General features: G+C 30.2%; 1 protein-coding gene across 1 annotated transcript in view; it reads right to left on the minus strand.

Moving 5' to 3' along the window:
* Positions 1–2,814: 2,814 nt before the first annotated feature.
* Positions 2,815–24,728, minus strand: part of LOC129234160 (sodium/hydrogen exchanger 8-like) — a 33,783-nt gene continuing 11,869 nt past the window's right edge. The window contains exons 11-17 of the mRNA XM_054868074.1: positions 19,810–19,892; positions 17,122–17,233; positions 16,311–16,453; positions 15,284–15,364; positions 14,226–14,369; positions 10,308–10,414; positions 2,815–4,234 (exon numbers count right to left, since the gene is read on the minus strand). Coding sequence (XP_054724049.1) covers positions 4,207–4,234; positions 10,308–10,414; positions 14,226–14,369; positions 15,284–15,364; positions 16,311–16,453; positions 17,122–17,233; positions 19,810–19,892 — 698 coding nt within the window. The 3' untranslated portion in view covers positions 2,815–4,206. The remainder of the gene's footprint in view (positions 4,235–10,307; positions 10,415–14,225; positions 14,370–15,283; positions 15,365–16,310; positions 16,454–17,121; positions 17,234–19,809; positions 19,893–24,728) is intronic.

A 24,728-nucleotide genomic window follows, 5' to 3' on the forward strand; every position in this document is an offset into this window, starting at 1 on the left:
TCTGACGTCTTGAATGCAAATTACGTTTTTTGCAAGTATGATTACGATAGGAGACATTTGCAGAAACAAGAAACCCAACGAGTAAGGTCCTACTGCATTTCGTGATTGCGAAAAACATAATTTGAATTCAAGACGTCAAAATTCGAATAAATTCCAAATGCCAAGAGCTGTTTTTTTTTTTTTTTTTTTTTTAATATTTTACTTGATTTAGTTAAATAGTAATTTTACTTAAAAGTAGTCAGAGCATCAGAAGCACTATTATTGGTCTCTCATTGTTTCTAACATTTTTTCCCCTCATGAATAATAATGGGCACCAATAAGTAATTAAACTTACACAAAAGATTAAATTTCTCACAAATATTTATCCAGACTTGGAAAAGGTACAGTAAAACAGCTTAAATGGCTAGAACATAACATTACCTGCTTTTGAACCCCTCCTGGAGGTGAATATTCGGAGGGAGTGATGTCAAGAAATAGTGATTCCCCAGACCATCTTAAAGATGCTCAATAGGTTGGAAATCTGCATACTTCTTTAGCTAGTCTATAAGCTCAATGTTCACTTCTTCAAGAAAACAACAATGTGAGGTATATGTGGCATTGGATACTTTTCCTAAAAGATGCCGAGGTCAGTAACAGCAGCATGTTCTTCTAATCAAAATGGTTGACTTGAATACGCGTTAGAGCAGAGGTTTCCAACCGGTGGTTCGCGTGAGGTACAAAAGGGGTTCGCGAAAATTATTTTGTAATGGCGGAATTTTAACATCCTTGTTTGAGATGAAATCTTAAGTTCAAGAGATTTTTTTATTAATTATTTGTTCATTTGTCTCAAGCACATTCGATGCTCTTTGCATGAAAATGTTAGCCTATTTTTACTCACACATTTTAAAGAATTAAGACTAATTTTAACCATAGAGTCTTACCGCTTTCTTCGGCAATTGGAGCCATGCCGAAAATTGAATACAATGTATTCTGATGAAAGGCACGTTTGAATACAATGTACTCTGATGAAAGAATATGAATGCTTTGGAGCGGCGGTGTGAGATACGCACTGCCGCGCTAAGCGAAAAAGTCGTATCTGTAGCTGGGTTCGAAATGAGAAATTTGCCGTTTAAAGTTTTGCGCCTCCATGTTTTTGATACAGATGTAACTTTTTTAGAATTTTTTAAAATATTATTTCAAATTGACTAATGACTATAAAACATTGCACTAAGGTGAAATATGTGACAAAGATACACCTGGATGACCGTAACTCAATTTCGATAAAAAGTGCAGATACGACTTTTGTGTTTAACACGGCAGAGCAGAAAAAAAATTAACGGAATCAAACCAAGCAACTTAATTTGTGCTGAATGTAAAAAACGGATTCATGGAATTTGTGCAAAAAGTTTCATCTGCAAGAAGTGAGCATAAAAAATATTTTGTTGGCAATAATTACTTTGGTATAATAACTAGAGTTAATTAGAAACGTTTCTATTGTTTTTCAATACACGTATTTCATCCCGCACTTTTAGTATACCAACAAAAAAATTCTTCAGTACTTCAAACATTCAATGTATGCAGTATAACCTTTATCAAACAACTGGACTAGTAGTCATTTTCAAGACAACATAAATTTAGAGACCTTTCTAATTTTACTAGAAGAAAAAATAACATTTAGTAAACCTGGGAGTTTTCTGAAAGTGGTTTTTTTTTTTTTTTTAGATTATTCTTTAATTGACGCATTGTATAATTTTGCTTTAATGATTAATGTAGAAAGACGGATTTACAGGTTTTGGGGACGTCGATAATTAGTTTTAGGGCCCCTTAGAGATGAACAACATAACATTTTTATGTTCCTTTTTGGGAGCTCCTTGCGATTGCGAGAAATGCAACATGGTAAATCTGGTACTGCAAGGTATACTGTCATGGCAGAAAAAGACATTTTAAAATTTATTGTAACCTTTTTGAATAACGTTTCTAGGTGAAGAAGAATTTTCAACATACAAAACCCAAATTGAATGCTGAATCTAATGTATGACTAAAACTGTAAATATTTGAACTCAACTATTAGCTTCTTTATTCCACAAATATCAAAAATCCCATCTTAAGAGTTTTTTCAAAGCTGACTGATACTCAATCAAATTAAACACACTACTTTTATTTTTATTGAATTTACCTTGTATTCATTTTCTATAGTTACTCTTTTAGTAGGTAAGAATGTTTGTCCTTCTATGTTTTGCAATTATATTTTCATTTAATTTTTATATAAAAACAATATAAAAAATTTTAATGTGTGTGTGGCTTTTTTTTTTTTTTTTTTGTCTGTTACTTATTTCTTACTGCGCAAGGGGTTCGCCAACTTCTTTCAGATTTTGGAGGAGGTTCGCAAATGGAAAAAGTTTGGGAACCGCTGTGTTAGGGGATAGGGAGCTTCATTTTGGCTCCTAATTAATGATCAGGAATCATATTATTGTGCAAGTCTAGACTTATTGGTGAAAAAAACATGCCTTCATTTCTTATGTGTCCAAAAATGCTGCATTCGGTTGCACAACAAACGACGGGTTCTCCAGTGGGAGATACTCTTCATGAACGACACATAACAAACAGTACTTTTATTTTAAAATGTTGGCTTTAGGAACTTTTTTGGGGGTCAGCTTCAAGACACTTTTCTTATTATAGTTTTAAAATTTTGAAAATTCTTTTTCCCCTTAAGGTTTAACCATTTCCTAAATAACCTGAAACATGAAGAAAGATACATTCTTGCACAAATTCATTTTGAAATTTTTAAAAATAACTTTAAATTATAAACAAGGAATAACACTAAAAATCTTCAACTTTCTGAGATTTGATATAAACCTTTATTATAAATAATATTTTTCTTCTTTTACAGTACTGTTCATAATTACAAAGAAATTATCAGTTTCTTCAAAAGAATTATAGTTAGAATAGTTTTGAATATAAATATCAGATATAGTAATGCACATAAGTTTGATAAAACAAATTTTATAAATTTCTCAATATATCCTTTAAAGAGTTCATTTTGAAAATAAGTACAAATATAAGCTTAATGAAATATAAGATATTTTATTTATTTTTTTTAAATAGCTGAATCATGTAACATATCTTCGTATTTGTCTGAATGAACTGCAATACAAGTTCCGTGAAAATAAAATATCTGAAACAATTTTATCACGGTAACATTCAATTGCATGATTTATATACATCTCCATTGACGTTAAATTTAAACAATGCATCAAATCAAAATCTCAAAAACAAATATCACTACATTAAGAATTAAATGTAATATCCTCAAAGTATCACACTTTAAAACAAGAAACTAGAACAAAAAAAATTTAGCAAACTCAAATTACTTGGAGTCTTTCACAACCATAAAAATGAACAAAATGCATCAAAGAAAATTCATAAGCATATATGTTTGAATTACAAAAATAAAATGACTAGTAATATTTATAACCTATGTATTTAATGATAGGAAACTAGTATTAAGAAAAGAACAAATTAGATATTATTTTATGTTTCAGGTAATTAACATAACATGCTGAAATATAGTAACCATACAAATAAAAATTAAATCAAAACTTATAGCATGTCATTCTGCCCTATAAATGTCCAAAGACTCATTCAGATCCATTTTTCCATTACTCTGGAAACAAATTATATAATACAATAAAAAGGACGAATTTCAAAATAAAAAATATTTGGGGGGGGGGATTCTTCATGGCAAAAAGTACACACTTGAATTCTAAAATAGTGTTCCGAAAAAAATATTAGGGTACACTCATACTGAAATATGCAACAGCAGAGATAAGACTATTTTTCCAAAGTAAACCACAGATTACAAAATAATAATAATAAATAATAATAACTGAAATGAAATCTTGAATTGAAATTAATAGTATATTGAACTATATTCAACTGTCAAAAATTACATTTATTCATTTATCTATCTCTTAGTTTATTTATTTTTTAATGCTTCTGGGGAAAACATTTCCTGAACTTAAAAAAAATCTTAAGTAATTTAAAATCATATAATTAAACAAAAGGTGTATTACTGCTGTTGTTACTTAACTTTGAGTTATTAAACTACAGGAATGCATAAAATAAAAAACAATCCAAAAAAAACTTTGGTACTGAACAAATTTTCTCAAGCTAGCAAACAAGGACATGCTTCAAAAATCTTCTGCAATACAGTAAACCCTCATTTTGTCATTCACTTGGAGTTATCACATTTCTTCTGAAAAAAAAAGTTGAAAGTATTTGTCACACAAAATCCCAGTGCATGTAAAATATTTAGTGAACTGATTTCAAGAAAATAACATATTACAAAGGAAGAAAGTTTGCCAAATGCCATCCGATTATTTTTCATCCATGTTTTTTACTTATGTATTTACTTTTTTCAAATATATGTAAACAGTAATATTTAAGTACCTGACACTTTAGTTATTTGAAAAAAAAAAAACGAGTGCAATATAATGTGAGCTACTGTCCCATATTTGATTCCATATCTAAGTAAAATACAATGATAAAAAATGAAATTAATGAGGCTCTAGACAGCTCGGCATTTTTTCTGGCAATTTTGTTCAGAGTAAAAGCAGTTATTTTAAAAGCTTACTTTTAATATTAGTTCACATTATACAGAAGAAAAGGAAGGATTGAAATTTAAAAATTCAAATAATAATTTCATATAAAAATAGACCAAGTTAAAAAAGTGATATTGCATTAACTTTTATCGAAGTTTATATTAATAGTTAAAATTAAAATTCATTTCAATCAGTGCCTTGATTTTTGCAATGCATAAAAATTCTTTGGTAATTAAAATAGTTTATGCTAGCATATTTTGCTTAATATGTATCCTACACCATATCACGAAACATTTAACCTATCACCTTCAACCAGAGGTGCAGGAAGGACAATTTGAGCAAAGGACTAGAGTTTATTTCATTAGTGAGATTTTGCTCTTTTAATTTAAAAATTGAGAATAATTAAATCCACTTATAAATTTACAATACAAAAAGTTTTCTTGCAGAAAAACTACATAGCAAGTTAAACATGAAACATTTTAAAAACAATATAAAATTCAATTGAAGTCAAATAACAGAAAAAATCACGAAAAAGTGTCCGAATATACTTTGGCAATTTAAAAAATATTTAAACATGTACATCAAAAAGAAATTAATCAAAGAACTGCAGATGCTTGCTATTTTATACTGTGGTTTCTGGCTAAAAAGTAATCCACCTTCAACATGTCACTTTGATTTTTTGTGGTTAAACTCTTTTAGAACATCACCTCCTCTCCTTTTAAAATATTCATTAGAGAATAACTGAAATCATTTGTGATACACAACAGTATAAACAGTGTTCAGTTGCTTGAATAAACACTTTTGTGCACGAAATTGTAAAATAAGAAATAACAATGTCAAATAGCACAAATTGCAGATTACTGCAGGTATGTCTTTCGACCTGAGAAGAAATGTCTTTTTCAATGAAAAAGAAATGAGCTTATGCATGAAAAGACATCCAACAAAAGCCAAAAGCCAGATAAGCAGGCACCTTAAAAACTAAAAATAGCAGATTAACCAAACAACAATGCGAAAAGTATAAACCAATAAAGAGCATACGGGAATGCAAACTATAAGCAAGAGCTTTCTCACACCAGAAGAGAAAGAATTTGATTGGACGAAGATTAATACAGCTAAAACCTAACACCACAAAGCTAAATCATAAAGACAATGTCAAGATGTCAATAACCATGAACCACACGAAACAAAAAAGCTGAATGAAAGAAAAAAAACACCAGGAAATGAAACAAATCAAAAACAAAAATTTTGGAAAAATAGTAATAAAGATAAATAGAAGTAAAGGGGGAGGGAGAGTCAACTGCATTACAAAAGTGAAAACAAGTTAAAAATAAACCAGGCAAGATAGATAAAAATGAATTGAAAAAAATAAAAATATGTGAAATAGATAAAAATGGATGGTGGAAAGGACAAATTTATAAATATGGAAGCCAGACAACAGACATTATGGAACATCAGGATCACTAAGTTAGAACTACTCCTCTAAATATGGAAAAATTCCCAAAAGTCAAGAGTGGATGAATTGGGACATTTTTGAACAATTTAATAAGAGTTGAAATGAAAAGTGTGGTTCGAATCCCAACAATGTTGGGCAATACTAGACTTATTTAATTGTAGTTTTTTTTTTTTTTTTTTTTTTTTTGCAAGATTGCAGTTGCAATCTTGCCTATGTTGGACAGACTCGGCGTACTTTAAAGTTTCGCTTGAAAGAGCATCAAAATTATGTGAAAACAAAAATAAGTCTGTATTACATTACACCCTAGGGTCCCCCGTACCTACCACAAATGTAGTTTACCAGTTGAGTAGGACCCTTAAATAATCAAAAAATGCCTCAATTTATCAGATCTTGACTTTTGGGAATCTTTTCATATTTTGAGGAATAGTTTTAAAGAGGGTTGAGTTTTGGACTGTCCAAAACTGGTTTAAGACAGGACAGGTGGTTTTTACCATCCAAAACTCTAAAACTGTCCAAATGTGTCTTAAACTGTCCAAAAGTATACTAAAGCTCAATGGGTGAAATCTAATCAATTTGTATTTACTGAATGCATAAATATAGATATTAATGAGGGTTAATTAATGAGTATTTGATAATATTTTTCTCCAAGATGTTCATTTTAAAATATTTTACTTTAAAAAAATTGCAAATAACTCTATTACATAAAAACTTCCTTATGTAACAGTTGGTAGAGTTATGAAAGGAAATTCACAACACTACCATGACAACTAATTTCAGTTCCATTTATAACTCAAAATAGTGTTATTAAATGTGCAATATTTAGGGGCAAAAAAATAATAATTTTAAATGATTTTTGCAAATAAGTTCACCATGATGTTTTAACAAAAATTGTTCTTTAAATCATAGACAAAAGAACAAGAAACTGATGATGAAACATTTATATTTTAGAACTGGTGCTATTCTTTTTTAGTTCATATTTTTAACATAATACATTCTGTAACTACAAAAAATTGTAATTAATTGCATTTAAGTCAATCATTGCACTATATTTTGAACACTTTCTTTTGCATGCATGCATAAATGTCGAAAAATTTGGTTTATTCAAAAAAAAAAAAAATTCATGCATATAAATTGAAATTTTTAATGAAGAATTTAATTCCTACGTAACTAGATTAAAATCAGCTGTATAAATAAGTTAAATATTCAGTGAACTCTATCTGAACAAACCCTAATGCGAACATCCTGATATTCTGAACACATTTTGATGGTCCCAGCTGACCTCTCTGTACTCTGAACAACCTATAATGTGAACACCCCAGTATTATGAACACTATTTTTAACCCCCTTCAATAATTACCTCTCTATATACTGAATATGTTCACAATTGGTACTTGGGGATACCTATGAACCAAATTGGAAAATCTGAAATACCTTCACACATTTATCACAATGATTGAAGAGCATTAAGAAGATGAAGAGAAGAAGAAAAATCATTTTTGCGAATATTGCTGCATTACATAAAATCGAGCATGAAGTTTCTACCACTGAACTGTGTATTTCAAGAAATAAATCACTGTATCAAGTAATATTCAAGACCTGTAAACTACGATGACCTACAAGCAAATAAGCGGCTGGAAACCTTTTCGCTTAACAATTAGATGACAACACGTACCCTACACAAGAATACACAATGCAAAAGCAAATTAAAATTACTCTTTTTTTTTTTCACAGGTATTGTACCAATATAACTCTATTGTAATGTTTTATAGTTGAATGTTATGTTGAAAAAGAAATTTTCAGTTAAAAAACAAAGAAAGAAATGCAAGTTTACATTCTACTGGGTTTAATCAGACATTGTACTAGCCACAAATCCAAAATTCAGCACCTCTGTCTTAAAAACTGGTATAGCTTGCTTGGCAAAGTGCTGAACATGGTCCATTAACGCAATAGAATACATATGCATGCATTTCCAGTCTCCCTATATAATGAAAACCCCCCATAATCTGAACTCTTTTGTTCGGTACCATGAGTGTTCAGAATAGAGAGAGTCCAATGTATATTCATACTTGAATGTTCACATTGAAGAAATATATTAAATAGTCAAAAAAAAAACATAATATTGACACATTTTGTTCTTTTTTTTGATATTTTCCCACAAAATATAGTTTCTCAAAAAATAGTTTTTGATACTTTCGGACAGTTCTGGACACAAGGGTTTTGAACAGGACGGTAAAAACCTTGCCAACTCTGTTTTCATTTGCATAAACATAGGGAAATTTGATTACTATTATCAAAAAAAAACTCATGCATACAAATTGAAATTTTATCCAAGAATTTAACTTCTATTGAACTAGATTAAAATCAGCTGCATAAATAAGTTGAATGTTCACATTGAATAAATGTTCAATATAAATGTAAAACATTACTTCGATACATTTTATTCTGTTTTTGATGTTTTCTCACAAAATACAATTTCTCTAAAAATACAGTTTTGGAGACTTTCAGACAGTTTTGGACACAAGGGTTTTGTACAAGACAGTAAAATAAACCAGGGCCTTTACCGTGGTTTAAATTGTGGGGTTACCGGAGTACCTAGTTTTACCGTGGTGGTAAAAACCAGGGTTTTTTCAGTAGAGTCCAAAACCGCACCAACCCTGGTTCTAACTTACTTATTGACCCTAAAGCTGTTCCATACTTTTCTAATGTCTGGCTTACATATTTATAAATTTGTCTTTTCCCCATCCATTTTTATCTATTTTGAATATTATTTTTTCAAGTCATTTTTACTGATCTTGCTTGGTTTATTTTTAACTTGTTTTTGCTTTTGTAATGCGATTGACACCCCCCCCCCCACACCCTCCTTTTCTTCTATTTACCTTTATTTTTATGTTTCCGAAATTTTTGTTTTTTGATTTGTTTCATTTTTTAGTGTTTTTTTTCTTCCATGCAGCTTTTTCTTTTCTTGCGGTTTAGGGTTTTCATTCATTTTCGGCATCTTGACATTTTTTTTTTTTTTGTTTTAGCTTTGTGGTGTAATCTTCATCCAATTGAATTCTATCTTTCTCTTCTAGTGTACTTGCGAGAAAGCTCTAGCTCATTGTTTGCATTCCTATTGGTTCCTTATTGGTTTTTAATTTTGTCATTGGTGCTTAATTTTTCCGCTAATTTTTAGTTTTTAACCTGCTTGCTTATCTGGCTCTTGGCTTTTGTCGGATGTCTTTTCATCCATAAGCTCAATTCTTTTGCATTGAAAAATGTGTTCCTTGATTCGGCAAATCACGTGTCTGCAGTAATATTGCAATTAGCTCTTTGACGTTGTTTTTTCTTATTTTACTTAGTGTTAAGTTAGTTCATAAATTAATTGGCTGCATTTCAAATTCCAAGTCACTTTTAACATTTTAAATATAATTTTGCACAATATTTAAGTTAAAATCTTTTAGCATTAATATTAATAACAATAAAAGATAACTTTTTTTTGGTGCCAGCTAAGAAGTAAATACATAGCACATGTAAACAAGTGTCTTTCAATATTGCAGACAAGCCTGTCATTTGGGCAATCAGAAGCAGTCAACTGCTCCCCCCCCCCCAGGATTTTAGAAACGTTGCATACATTTCCATTTAAGTATGTATTTTGTTGTTTTCTTATGATACATATTGAATAACCCTTTGCATCCCTGCCCCTTTCCCCACAAAAAATTTGAAATGATGGGTCAGAAATGCATTTAATTTCATACAAGGCATAATCATTATTTTTTATTTCAATAAATTGATTTGTTCCACTAGTTCCAGATAACATAATATGAATAAAAAGATCTTTCTTTTAAAAATGGAACATATAGCAAATCATGATATGAGATTCAAGCTTTTAAAAAAGTGCACACAATTATGCTGTTTTAATTTTTCAATAGCTAACAATGCTCCTTCATTTATTTTTATAACAAAGTATTATTTTCAACAACTATCTAAAATATGTCACCCTAAATTTGAAAACACTAGCCTTCAGATTAATGCCATACATATGTAGATGTACAAGCATTTAAAAAAGGTATTCAAATAACAGTAAATTTATGATGAGAATTGAACCGTAAGTTCAAATCAGAAGTATTACAAACTTAGAGAGAAAAAAAATACTCATACAATACAAATTTTAGTTACATAAAAGCATTTCAAAACAAGATAATGCAGCATTTTTAATCAGAAGCATTTTGTTTACCATTTACATTTTAAAAGTAATGATATTAACAATAAAATGAAAATATTTGAAATAAAATCACATTTCTACTTCTTCATCAGAACCTTCATCAGTTTCAGAAGGACCACGTATAGCTTGATACCACTGATTTGTAAGATCAGTCATTTGACTTTTGCAATCTTTAACCTCCTGAAAATAAAAGAGAAAAAAAAAGAATTCAATAGCCAAAAAAAAAGGCTTTGAAGCATAGTTTTATTTCAAACAATTGTAAGTACTCAAGACAATTATAAGCACCTCAATATGTTAAACATCCAAAAGACTAATCAAGTGGTCAACATACAGAATTAATAAACACAACAAAAGTTGAGGTAATACCTTTACTATAAAACCTAAAAACCTTTTTGCAGTTAATTTACAATTGTTCTTAAAAAAGAGTCACTCCTTTCCGGAATTTTTGTTTTACTTAACAGATGACTGCACCTAAATAGACACCCTTTTCTTGACAACATCAGTAGCAAATGAATGACACTAAGTCCCTTATTGCACCTCCAAAATGGATAATGAGATATAGACCATTGAGATGAAGGAAGAAAAGGTAGTGTAAGCAGATAAAGTTTCAAGAAGCTGACCAAGAGACAAGATTTTTTTTAAAGAATAAAAACGCAGTAAAATAGAAAATAGTATGTGAGGATATGGGGTCATTTCCAAAATTTTAAAAGTATTTTTTTCTGAAAGAGCATGCTTAAAAACATAGGATCTGACAATTTTTTAAATAATTTATTTAAGTTTAATATTTTAAAAAAAATACTTAAATCGGTGCGCTTTTATTGTTTACGCTTCTGTCGTGTGACATCACAAACGATGAAATGCCAATCAATGTTGCCATTCACAGAGCAAAATATTTAATTTGCATCTTTACGCACGTGTATTGGCAACAATATGATTGATAGCAAGCATAGAGTGCAATTTTTAATTCGCTTCTTGATTATCATAACCTGGAAACGCTGTAGAAAGATGCATCAAATTGCATCATTTGTGACGTCATAAGAACCACACATTGTTTTCGAAATCAATCATTTTAAAAATTAATTAAAAAATAACTGTTGGGGAAAATGAAAGTATTTTCTGGGTCCATGTTATTTTTTTTTAATCATTCTATCAATTTCAGTGACTAAAAGTAGTACTTTTGACTGAAGGAAACAACCCCATTGACTACGTGAGTGCATTTATAAAAAAAATTAAAATATAAAGTAGCAAAATATAAAACCATGAGTAAGTTAGAGAGTAAATTAACATGGTGAGCAACAGTTGGCACATTTCTCAATGGTCAACATACAACTTACAGCAGTGGTCAATGTAGAAAGATTACTCTCCATTTAAAAAGGAATTATGACCACGCAATCTATTAAAATTCAGTTAACTTTGGGAGGTGGTAATATAGAGAGATGGTTCTACTGCTTTTTTTTTTTTTTTCGTTTCTTAAGATATAGGGAAGTTTTTAAAGATTACAAGCATGTACTGAAATGAGAGGTTTTAACATCTAGAGACTGCAGTTTTGTCCGTGCTATAAGTATTTCATTTTCTGCAAATTTATGTCAATCAAAAATGCTTGAAATATGAAGATTAAAGTGAAACTCAAAACACATAGAAAACTTTCTTTTAAGTCGTTAGAGAAGAAGGAAAAGTAGCACACAATTTATTTTTACAACTAATTGAAGAAACAGGTAAGTGAACTTAAATGTTTTACTCCTACATATAATCTGAACCTATCCCCCCTCCTCTCCTCCCCCTCACAAAATTATTTTAATAAGGTGTTTTGAATAAAAAAATAAACAGGAAAAGTTAAATATTATTCCCTTCTACTAATAAAACCAATAATCAAGAGCAGCTACCCCTGGATCATCGCCTGATTTTTCTATCAATGAAAAGTAGCCAATCTTCAGGAGTTTAATTTCAAAGAAAGCTCTAACAACAATGGTTTGTGCAGTTTAAAAAAAAACTTGAAAATGGCTTGAAATAAAAGTCTCATTTTAAAGTTCTGGAAAACCTTGAAAAATGTTAAAATGTATCTTCATACCTTTAATTTTAAGACTTATTTTTAAAAAGGCACCTTGATAAAAATCCACTTTTTCTGGAGTTTCACTTCTTTTATTTGTATACTCTGAAAATCTGATTTATTTTTAATTATTATTTTCAGAAAAATCAAATTGTTATGAGAATTTTTTTTAAAAAAATCATCCATTTGTGCATTGAATGAATCGTCTTATCTAAATCTTACACTTAACTAAATTTTTGCAATTAATAACTCACTTAATAAAAAGCCTATTTTGGAAATTTGTCGACATCAATCAATCTTCTGTTTTGTCAAAAATTGCATGCAGTGTTTTGAGATTTCAATCCTTTTGCATCTTGTAAGTTTTTAAATTATTTAAGAAGTTTGAAGCTATTTTAACAAATGCAAACTTAAAACTGCTTACTTGAATTTTTACTTGAGTAGTTTATTTTTTTTAAATTTGATTATGTTATTGTACAATGCACTAAACAATTTGATCACAGCAATCAAAGCCATTATTTCTGAATCTGCAGCTACAAATATTGGCACTCTAAAATTTCACTGGACTAAAAACTATATATTAATAGATGCCCAATTTGTGTGTGTATGAAAGACTCAAAAATCATGGCTCACATAAAGTGAGCAAAAATTATGAAAATATTTCATCATATATTTCTTAATAAAGCAATCACAGCAAATTTTTTAAATAAATTTAGAATTACACTTTTTTTTTCAATTATTTTTTTTTATATTATATTATCTTTAATTTTGTTAATACAGTAAAACTCCTCCTAACGGACACCCTTCTTATGTGGACAATTTTTAATTCCCCAGTTCCAATGCAATTAACATTATTAAACCCCTGTCCTGCGGACACCTCTCTATTGCGGACAAAAAAATTTGTCCCGTTAGTGTCCGCATTAGAGGGATTTTACTGTATTATGCATTTATTGTTATTTTGAGTCAGAAGTAGTCAATCTGATCCCACAACTAAAGATGATTTTGAAGCATTGCACATTAATGCTGACATTTTACATAAGTTGGAACCAAATCAAAAACTTTTTATTTGGTTTTTGTAAAAAAGTTTAGGCTTTCAAATAGTCCTATCTATTTCTTGCAAAAGCTCATTTTATGCTTGAAAATCCTAGAATACTTCTTGAAAAAAATTCTGATTTTGTGTCACAAACCATGGCAACTTCAGGGGCCTCCTCAAATATGTATATAAAAGAGCTTTCTTTAAAATAGAATGATACATTTAATACTTTTTAGTTCCCCGTTGAGGCAACTGTTGGCCACGGAGGGCCGACATTGATATCAGAGCAGAGATAAACACACACACTGAGCTTTTTTTTTAATTTTAGAGATTAATATAAGGAGAGAGTTGGGATATATTTGATCTCTCTGGAGACTTGTACCTCTCTCAAATCTTGACGCTACTATAACTCTCAATTTTAATAATTGGCAAAATTACATCCTCAAGTGTCAGATGACATGTTTTGTACATCCTTTTGAGATTATGACCTATTTTCACTTTAAGCAGTGTTTTTTTTTCTTTTTTTGGATTGTGGATTAATAAGGTTACTTTTTTTTAAAAAACCTAAACAATACAAACATGTTTTTTAGTCCAGGTAGTTGGAACGCAAAACTCAAAAAAAAAAATCGCATATTTAAATACATTATTATTATTACTTAGTGGCAAAATTTTAAAAAAATATTGTAAAGTCTACAAGTCATGCATCAGTAAACTTTAGCGAAAATATATAATCATTTATTATATATGCAGAAAAAGAGAAAATATAGTAATTGCTGCTTGCAAACATCTGACTTTCACTACTTCAAAACAAAATAACCGTATTCAAAAATAGCAAAGACCTAATAGCTAAAAATTCATACAAAACTACAAATATTCTTAAAATATTTTTCAATAAACTAAAAGTAATAAATCACCTGATGAGTGAATCTTCTAGTAAAGAAGGGAATGAGGTATTTGACATCTAATTTAACAAAACCTTTGAGATTACTTTTCATAAAATTAACTTCATATTCTTCTTCAGTTAATTCTGACAGATGTTCAGCATCAATTGTTTTACCCTGAAAAATTGAAAAATCATTAGTTTCTAAAAAAATTATTTTTTGCATAAAAATAATAAAATATGTTAAAAATTACAAAATAAATAAAAAATACAAAATTACAAAATATACATTTTAGATAAATGGACTATCAACATCATCTACAATCTATATAAATGGACTATCAACATCATCTATAAATCAAATTCGGGAGTACTCACTTCTGTGTTGCCCAAAAATATTTCAGGAAATATGAAAATTCTTTCATACCATGTAATAAAACCTTTCATGCATTTTTTCTCCAAACAGAAAGAAAATAGCAGAAAGAAAACCCATTATGGAAACTTGATGTCAAACACTTACTGATCAAAACCTTTTTTTTTTTTTTTTTTTTTAAAGCTAAGTAGAGTTACAGAGTGTTAGGAACAATGGAAAATAAATAAATATTTGCTTGAAAAAAAGAAACAAGGTGGAGTAATAACCCTGAAACTTGTAACGGGCAGGCTGCAAACATGCATGCTGGTATGTTGGAAAATGACATATTATGCTCCAGTAAAATTTAAAGACTTGGTAGTACTTTTTTCATATTTTAAAGGAATTTTCTATTAAAAATATGAAAATAAGATACAGACAGAACATTCTCTTACCCCATAACAGCATTTAAATACTAAATTTTTATAAACTGACAACTTTATTTTGTTAAATAACCAGATGAAATTAGGATTTTCTCCATACATTTCATAACAAAAATTATTTCAAATGAAAATTAGCATGTTGAAAATATATTTCACTTAAAATTGATAACATAAGTATAATAGGAAGAAATTAGAAAAAATGCGCTTAAAATTTAACTCTTAATAAGTAAGAAATACTAAGTAAATAAAGTTATAGTGGAAATTGGTTAAAAAAATCTAAATTTTTATTAAAATCCATACCATTTCTTTTGTTTTACTCAGAGAAATTTCTGTATCTTGCCCCTTTCTTTTCCGCCTGGGCTTTTTGCCAGCTTTCAGGAACTGAAATAGCAATAAAACTTTCATACATGGTATAAAACAAAATTTTAATATCATTTTTTGATACAAAATTGATAATAGAATAAAATTTGCTGTGCCAAAGACTTTGAATTTAATGCATGAAATCTTCACAAGAGCAACATTACTGTGCTATAGCCAAAACCTTTACTTTTAATGTTGGTTTCAATTAGGAAAAGCTACTCTCCCTCCCACTTTCAAAATTCATGTGCTATTAGTCACGCTGCATTATAATTTCATGTGCTATTCGTCATGCTGCAATAAATTTATCATTTCATAATTAGTAACAGATTTAGAACCCTTTGGTTAAATTCAAATTTCATATGCTATTACTCATGCTGCATTATATTTATTGTTTCATAATTAGTAATAGATTTAGAATCCTTTGGTTACTTTGAGACCCCTATTTGTTAAGATACAAACAAGAAAGACAACATCTAAAAGCAACCATGTTTACAATATCTTGGCTTCAATATCCTCAATACCACAGATCCTTAGATGTTATAAACAAAGTCTACTGCATTTACACCAGGCTGAAACAAACTTTCTAAGACAGAAATGCCGACAAATTTTCTCGAAAGTTTCAGGACACAGATAAATGATAAGTAGCACGCTAAGATCTAATCTACTCATTATACACAATTTTGGATGTAGCCACAATGAACGTAAAGCATGGTTTCACTTGATAATATTATAATATCTGAAAATTGAATTATTATTGTGGTTTTTAAAAATATTTCATGCAAATGTATTTTTCACATGATAAATGTTGATAAAATTTAAAGTAAACACTATGAACTCCAACGGTAGTGATGAAACTTACACATATCCTTCGAAAGGTTTTCATAAGTTAAAATCACACAATGATATACATTCTTTAAACCAAGATTTACTGAAAAATTAAATCAAGGAATGTGATGTAACAAATTACCTTCATTAATGGCATGGTTGATCCACCCAATATCAATGTTGTAAATAAAACAATAATTAAAGTTGTAGTAACAAGAACATGTCTTTTCTCATCTTCAAACTCTAAATGCAGGGCCAGAGCATATGATATAGCACCTCTCAGACCTGAATGAATACAATGCAAATAAATATCTCTGTAGAAAAAATTAGAAGTGTATATACTAGGTTTGTGTGTAGAATTTTGATTAAGTATTACAATTTATCAAATGCCCAAGTAAAAGCAAAAGTTTTAAGAAAATGAGGTTAAAGAACAAATTTTATATATTGATGCACGTTGCCATTCTATATTGTTCTTGAACGTAGAAAATGACAATTGACATACAGCTCTGGAACAAAAAACTTCGAAGTTCAAAAGAATTTAAGGATAACTCAAATTGCACATTTAACGAAAAAACCATATTATAAATTTTACAATCACCAAACATAAATTGAGCATTATATACCTAAATATTTCCTTTTAGAAAGCAGAACATATTAAAAGAGCATTTTGGAATTTTGATCTATTGAAAAGATACGCACAAGCATCAAATGAAACAGTAAATATAACTTTCATTAAGAGTTCAGTAAATAAATGTGGGAGTAACTTTAGCTTTTATTCTTGTTTTACAATCACAACAATAACCAAGATTAAAAATAATACTACAGTTAACCTTTTACTTTTGTTATCTTTTACTTCAAAGGCCATTTTGTTTAAACCAGATAATAGCATAAACAAAACAAACTAAAAGAAGTGTCACTAAGTACTTACGAAAAACTATATAAATCTTACTTACCACTAAACCACATAATGAACATCATCTTTTTGTTTATTTTATGCTCTCGAAAATGATTTACAATATAACTCAAAGGATAAATATTCAAAGCTCTTCCAAATAAACACAATACCTGAAAAAAAAATCTTGTAAGAAGATTTTCAAGTTGGACAGAATATTAACAGTTTTTATTTCAGGGCTCATATAAAGATTCAAAACTTTTCATGAAACCTTCTTTTTAACTTCTCTGTAGAAAGTGCAGGAAGTAATGTATTCACAAAAAAAAAATCAGCAAAAATGTTAATTTCACTCACACTGGAATGAATGTTTAGCTGTTTTTTCAGCACATTCGAACGTTCACTGTACCTATGAATGAATGGAAAACCAAAGTATCCATTTCGATCATCTCCAAATTAATGATCATGAGTTTTCTTGCATGTCTGTATGTGCATATGTACAGGTCCGTTATTTTTAATTTTTCCAGGGCGCAAACGGTAAAAAATGTGCTCAATGAAAATTATACCACAAAAACAGAAAAACCCACGTCCACTTACATGCAAATACATAAATTTTTCAAAGTCCGAGAGCAAATTACACCCCTAAATGATGGGCCTATGTGTGTATTTTGTATAACTAAAAACGGTAAACTGTAGAAGGTTGAAATTTTGTATGTACACTCTGAGTGGGGCTAGTGGGCACTCTCCCTTTTTGGTTGCATTTGGATGCTCTAAAAAGGGCGCAAACATTTTTTGGGACAAATTGTTGTTGATTTCACTGGAGACTAAATAATTTTATAATTGGCACATAAATATTCTGCATAGTTTTTGAGCAATTTAGATCTCAGACCCCTAACAGGAAAACCAGTTTCTTCTTAAAATTTGAAAGAACAATTCTCTATGTTACCATACTTTTATAGATGTAAGAAAGTGTCTAAAAAATTAGGCATTTAGGAAGTACTGCTTCCAACTCATTTATGTCTGCTTTTTCTAGTTATGAAAAAATGCTTATCATTCAATAGTTAAACAAGAAAGTAGTGTAGGGTCCACACCAGTCTTTTCTTCGTTCCTTTTTTGTTTTTAACTAATTGTAAACTGGTTAAAATAACCCTCACATATACCTATTCCCTGACATCTAAATTGCATCTTTAAATCTATGCATGCAACCCAGTGATTCCCGTGACTAGGGAAATCGGCAAGAGAAATAAATCACAAGAATTCTTGTGACAGGACCACAATGCGTTAAATTACAAATCAAGTTTATGACTCTTTAGAAATAATAGTTTCAAATTTGGATACAATTAATTATTTTCATTACAAATAATGTGTGACACTTAAAATATCTAAAGCAATTTTCAACACATATTTGCTTTACCGATTTGGTGTAATTTACATCGCACAAGCTGATGAGAATGACAAAATGAGAATTTCCCTTCTTCTTCTACGGAAATGTTTAAGATAGAAAGCATCAAAGTATGAAGATGCCTCTCATTTTTTGCAATCTGCTATATCTAGAGAGGTAAATACTAGGAGAAGGGAAAACTGCAGGGACAAACGCTTTAAAGAGCAGTTTATGCTCTTTAAACCCAACACCAATGAAGCTGCTGGGGAAAATTTGTTGAAATTTGACACTTTCTAAAGATTCCACCAAATTCATGTTCCCTAAGTTGGTTACTCTATGTTTCTAAAAGTTAAAAGGGAGTTTACTAATTTATTTATGTACAAAATAAGATTACCGGGAAGAAAATGCTGTAGGCATTACGACACTAGTAAGAGAAGCAAAGAATTACAAGTCTGGAAAATCATGGGTCTAAAGTTTAACTCCAAAAAAGTGACTCAGAAAAGCATTATAATCAACTCAGAAAAGTATCGTACAGTATGTTTTAAAACAAACCCACTGGAACTTGTTTAGACTTGATACTGCAAGAAAATATTATGACAATTATGGCAGATTTTGTGAAAATTATTGACATTAAAAGTATCATTTACCACGTATAGAAAATGCCATACCAGTTTCGGAGACACTGTTCCAGAATCCAGATTGATTTAAAATAAAGAATCAACATTCATTCCTTAAATTTAAAAGATAATTTTAAAACTTTACACAAGGACCTCTGACAAAAGCATATGCCTTTTTATCCATAAGCTCCATAAGGGGTCGGGTTCCTTGTAACCCCAAAACATTAGTCTGCAGTTCCCTAGAAATGTGTGCAATTTAACATTGTAGTATTTTCTTTCTTTTATCTGAAAAAAAAGGTATTTCTCTATTTCTTATACATTACACTTGCCTCTAATATCATGTAGAAAACTTGAAATATTGTGTAATACAATCACAAAAAATTCCAAATACTCTAGTATGCTTGCATTTAGAATCCATTTGAATATGGCAAGTATATATCATCATCACTCAAGCAAAGATAACAAGTCCAAACAGAAGATCTGGCAGACTATTGCAATCAGTTCAAATTTCCAATTAGTTATTTCATAGTATTAGTAAGTTATATAATTGAAAGCTGTATCAGTAAACCGACAAAAAGAGAGAAGAATCTGCAAAACATTTTGTATTATTTTACGTAAGGATGCAAAATTTTTTATTTACTATGTCTCAGAAGTGGAGTTTTGGACTATGTGACTTTTGCTTGATGGGTAATGATATATTTAAGGTAATTAAAAAGTTAATTTTAAAATAATAAATATCTCATATAAAACTTACTATACTCCATACAACTAACGAAGGTTTGATAATTAAACGAAAACTAAAAATTGCCAGACCCAAGTATGCAAAAACACAAGTCTCTGAAAGAAAATAGAAAGAAAAAGAATTAATCCACATAAAAGATTCTTTTTACTGAAATTAAGAAAAAATTGCAAAAAAGATACTGTGAATAAATAAATCAAAAGCTAAGAATTTTTGTTAAGACAGGAACCTTTTACATCATTTTAAATATTGCAGTGCAAGATCTAAGACAAGCAAAGCGGTACCCTTGTCCCAGGTAGCAAGTTCTAGAAGTAGAAAATTAATCCTATTTTTGTGGGGGGGGGGGGGGGGGTTGGAAACTATTAAAAAGCTTGAAAAAATATGGGTAAAGGATTTGTCCTGGCTTGGAGAGATCGTAGATCCACATTGAACACTGAAACATTGATTATGAACAAATTCGATTCGATCAGAAATAGTTAACAAACCCGGTCCAAAAAAAAATATTTTCTTCAAACTTTTTAATAAACATTGCATAGCATTTTCCACCTTAAACATTTTGATAAAACCTCAATTTTGACTCAATAACTGCTTCATTTATTTTATTTATTAATTTTAGTTAACACTTTACAAAGAGAAGAAGTTCAAAAACTAGGGTCAATTCCATAAATTTAAAGAATAAAACAAACGGAGTTTTCAAAAATAATTTAGTGTAACTAGAAAAATTTAGGAAAAATATCCTTGATATTATAAGAAAAATCGAAAAAAAAAATTTACTTTTGAATGTTTTGAATTGCTAAACTGTTGTTTAAATATTCTAAATATCATTCATCAAAGAACTATGAAAGCACTAAGAAGGGGCTCAACAAACCAAGCACTGCGAGCAGAGGCCTATTGTACTAGTTAAAAAAGCTAAGAAGAAAAAAAAATTACTTCTTGACAAGTTCATGGCTAGTTCAGGTTTACAGAGTACAAATAATTTAGCAGCATTAAAAAACATAGATACATTTCTTTACACGTACATCTCTTTTGTAATCTTGTTGTTTCTAGTCTTGGAGAACTAAAGCTTACCTTTCTGATTTGAAATACATAAACTATTAAAATAATTCATCTTATTTTGATTTTGCATGTTTTGTATAATATATCAACATACATTTTATTTTCTTCATATAAAACGGCTTAATAATTGTGCTTGCTAAATAAGTTTGACAAAAAACTAGTTCATTATGTTTTTCCAACATTGTAAAAATCCACACCATATTTTCAAGTTGACTCTCTTCTGTTATTATATTGATGACAGGATAAATGAAAGGAAAATAGTAATTAATAGTATGTTTTAAATTTGGTCGCTGTTTTCTTCTATTAAAACATTTTCACAGTTTATAATTTCTAAAATATTTAAGATAAAAACAACTTTTGGATTGTATAGTTTTTTAGTGCAGGTTTGACGTAGTCTGAGCCTTTATCAAGTGTGGAGTCCCTAAGTGGAGAATTTCTATCTATTTTGCATGCAGTTTTCAATGTAAATTCAAATAAAATATATTCCTGTATTTAATATCTAGAATATAGATCAAACTTTTCTTTTAAGAACTTCATCTTACACTTTTCATTAATTAGTTAACAAATAGAAATTTAAGTATATATACTTTAATTATTTGACAACTAAGCAGTAAGTCGTCATCATCATAAGACTTTCAAACATAGTGAAAAAATTCAATCATCATTAACCAGAAAGCTGTATTAACAGTTGAAACTTAATCCATACATCCTATTAACAACCTATTACCGGAATGCCAAGCCCAATAGAATTGTTAAAATCACAATGATTAAAGGTACTGGTGTTTTCAAGACCAATGAAATATTTAAAAAGTTCAACTACTCTATTTTTTTTTTTTTTTTTAAAGTTACAATAATACAATTAAACCAGTGGTTGGAAGTAGCGCATTACAAATAGTGACGCTACTGTAGTAGCTACATTTTTTAGTAGTTTGTAGCATGCTGCACTACTTTTTAAAAAAAGTAGTGTAGTGAGTAGTTCAATATAAAAAAAATAGTTTGTAGCGATTTCTGGAAACTACAATTAAATAAACTTTAAAAAAAAAAAAAAATCAAGGTTCAAACGAATTTGACTGGCGCAAATTTTACACAAGTACATCAGCGGATGCAATGAGAAACACGAGCTGGCCTCAGGCACATCATTTTGACACCATACATTCTATCTGTTTGACACCAGTACTCTGTTTGCAATTGTAATTTTCATTTTTCGCCAATTGAATAGAGCTTGAATTAAAATGAAAAGTATATGAATTAGCGATAACCGCCAGTGTAGTAGCTGCTTTGTTCTTTCTGTCCCATGGATGAACGTTTTAGACTTCAAAGAGATTAGGTTCCAATACTGTAAAAGCACTTATTTTTGCGAAAATGAAGATATTGGTGATTTCAGACTAAAAGTTGAAAAACAAAAATATTTCGTGAGGCAAAAATTGTCGTGACTACGACGGGAACGCAAAAATCGCGAAAATTAAGTCTCTTGAAAATAAGCACTTTTACCATATTCACCAAATAAATAAATTACTGTAAATGTTATAGAAGAGGATGAACTGCCCTGGCCAGCTTGCAATAAACACAAGCAATACAGAATTATACAAGAGTATGATATCAGAAATTGTTGGGGAAAAAAGAAAGAAGAAAGTAATAGATAATTCTTATTAATATTCCACGCTCAGATGAGCTAATTTAGCTATCTAAACCTTTTTTCGTTCAATCCTATTACGGTGTGTGTGTGTGTGTATTAAGGTGTCCCAAAAAATCGAAAGTTGATTTTCAAGATGCCCACCCTCTTATATGTTTCCTTTTGCGTCAACACAATGATGTTGTTTCAGAAATTTTAAAAGTACTAGGGGGCTATCGCCCCCTGCTCGCTATCGCTCGCCAACCCCCGGAACTGCTTACGCAGTTCCCTGTGGATCGCTTCGCGATCCATGCTCGCTTCGCTCGCTCGCTGTATGCCAATACATTAGCCTAGCTAAAATTTTCCGTAAAAATTAAAGTTGGTAATTGCATTTAGGTCACCATCCATTTAACCAATATGAAAATTACGTTCATAATGTTAATTTGTCTGCTTTAGCCAGATTTTCGACAGTTTAACTTTGCTGTATGTAAGATGACTGCCTTGGCAATGTGCACAACTTTACCATTATAGATACAAAAGTGTCTGTCATTGCTTTGGAGAGATTGCACTTCTACCTGTTGGTCCGCGGAAGGTATTTTATTTCCCTTCTACCACCCATTGGAAAACCAATGAAGGCATTCCCCTATCCGCCACCTGGGGACGCGCCCTCTAGGGGTTACAGGCTCCCCCGAGGGATGTATTTACATTATTTACACTCTTATATATTTACATATTTACACTCTTATATATTCTAATCTGAGAAAACTTCCTCATATACACAATTAAAAATGTCCCGTTTGGGAGCCACAACTGACACTGCTTCAAAAGATCTTGTTCTTGATAATGCCACATAGAGCTGGCCATGACTAAAAACAGGCTCAGAGAGCACCAAACATATTTTCTCAAACGTTTGTCCTTCTTGTTGTTATTCTGAATCCTTGCCACGTCACGAACAAAAAATGGTTTAACTAAAAACGCGAAAACTCGCCAAGGCTACTTTGCTTGCACAATACTAAAACTACTATAACCCTAAACAAATTTGGCGAAACCTTTCAGCTGAGAATAAAAGGAATAAAGTAAATTCTTTCTCGGTTATTCATTTTGAACTGAACTGTCGTACTGAAGCAGAGAATAGACGACGCTCAAAGCGCCTACGCGTTCAAAACAACATTGCCGATGAACATGATTGTGGAGCAATGTGTGAAGAATGCGAATTTTGTGGTGCTCTTTATTGGCAGAAAGAGCGTAATACTGCAAATAAATATACTAAATGTTGCCATGACGGAAAGGTGCGGTTACCGGCATTGTGTGACGCACCTGATCTGTTGAAGGAACTGCTGACTGAAAATTCCCCAGCCGCTAAAAATTATCGGCAGCGAATCAGAGAATACAACTCTGGAAATGGCTCGTCTTAAATTGGATTCAAGAACGGTTTCCTGCCTTCTTTGAGCTTTTCTTTGCTGATTAAGGTTGAAATGGGCCACAGCCCGACTCAAACTCATCTCAAAAAAAAAAAAAGTTCGTTGAGTATTCTGTGATTCAAGATTTCAAAACAACGTAGAAGTTTGTTTACATGATTTATCGGCGAAGTGTTGCCAACAGAGGTTTAGAAATTCACCCCTTCATTTGCCGGCACGTAAGAGAATTATATATATAGATTTTTTTCTGAAAGAGCATACTTAAAAACATAGGATTTAACCATTTTTTAAATAATTTGACAAAGTTTAATATTTTTTAACAATTATTTTAAACAGTGAAATTTCATTGTTTACGCTTCTGCACGTAACATCACAAATGATGAAATGTGATTCATTGATGCCATTAGCTTATATAGATTGATAGCCAATATTTAATTCGCATCTTTACTCACATGTAATGGTAACAATATGGCTGATAGCAAGAGTAGATTGATTGCAATATTTAATTCGCTTCTGAATTATCATAACCCGGAAATGTGGTAAACAGCAAGCGTAAGCTTTCATTGCACCAGTGGAGATGCGTCAAAGTACATCATTTGTGACGTCATAAAGATTGCATTTCTACATTTGTAACAAAGTAGTTGTAGTTTGCTACAAAAAAAATGTAGTTTTTCAACCACTGAACTAAACTCTAGTACAATGACAACTGCTTAATGTTATAACACTAGATCAAGTCAACCTAAACCTATTATGTAGAAAAGTACAGAAAACAAAGTATTTCAGCCAGGTTTCCATACCTAACTAAAAAAGATAATTTACTAATTTTATTAATGCCACAATTTTGACAA

The sequence above is a fragment of the Uloborus diversus genome, chromosome 1 (genome assembly GCF_026930045.1).
Source record: "Uloborus diversus isolate 005 chromosome 1, Udiv.v.3.1, whole genome shotgun sequence".
In the NCBI taxonomy this organism is placed as follows: Eukaryota; Metazoa; Arthropoda; class Arachnida; order Araneae; family Uloboridae; genus Uloborus; species Uloborus diversus.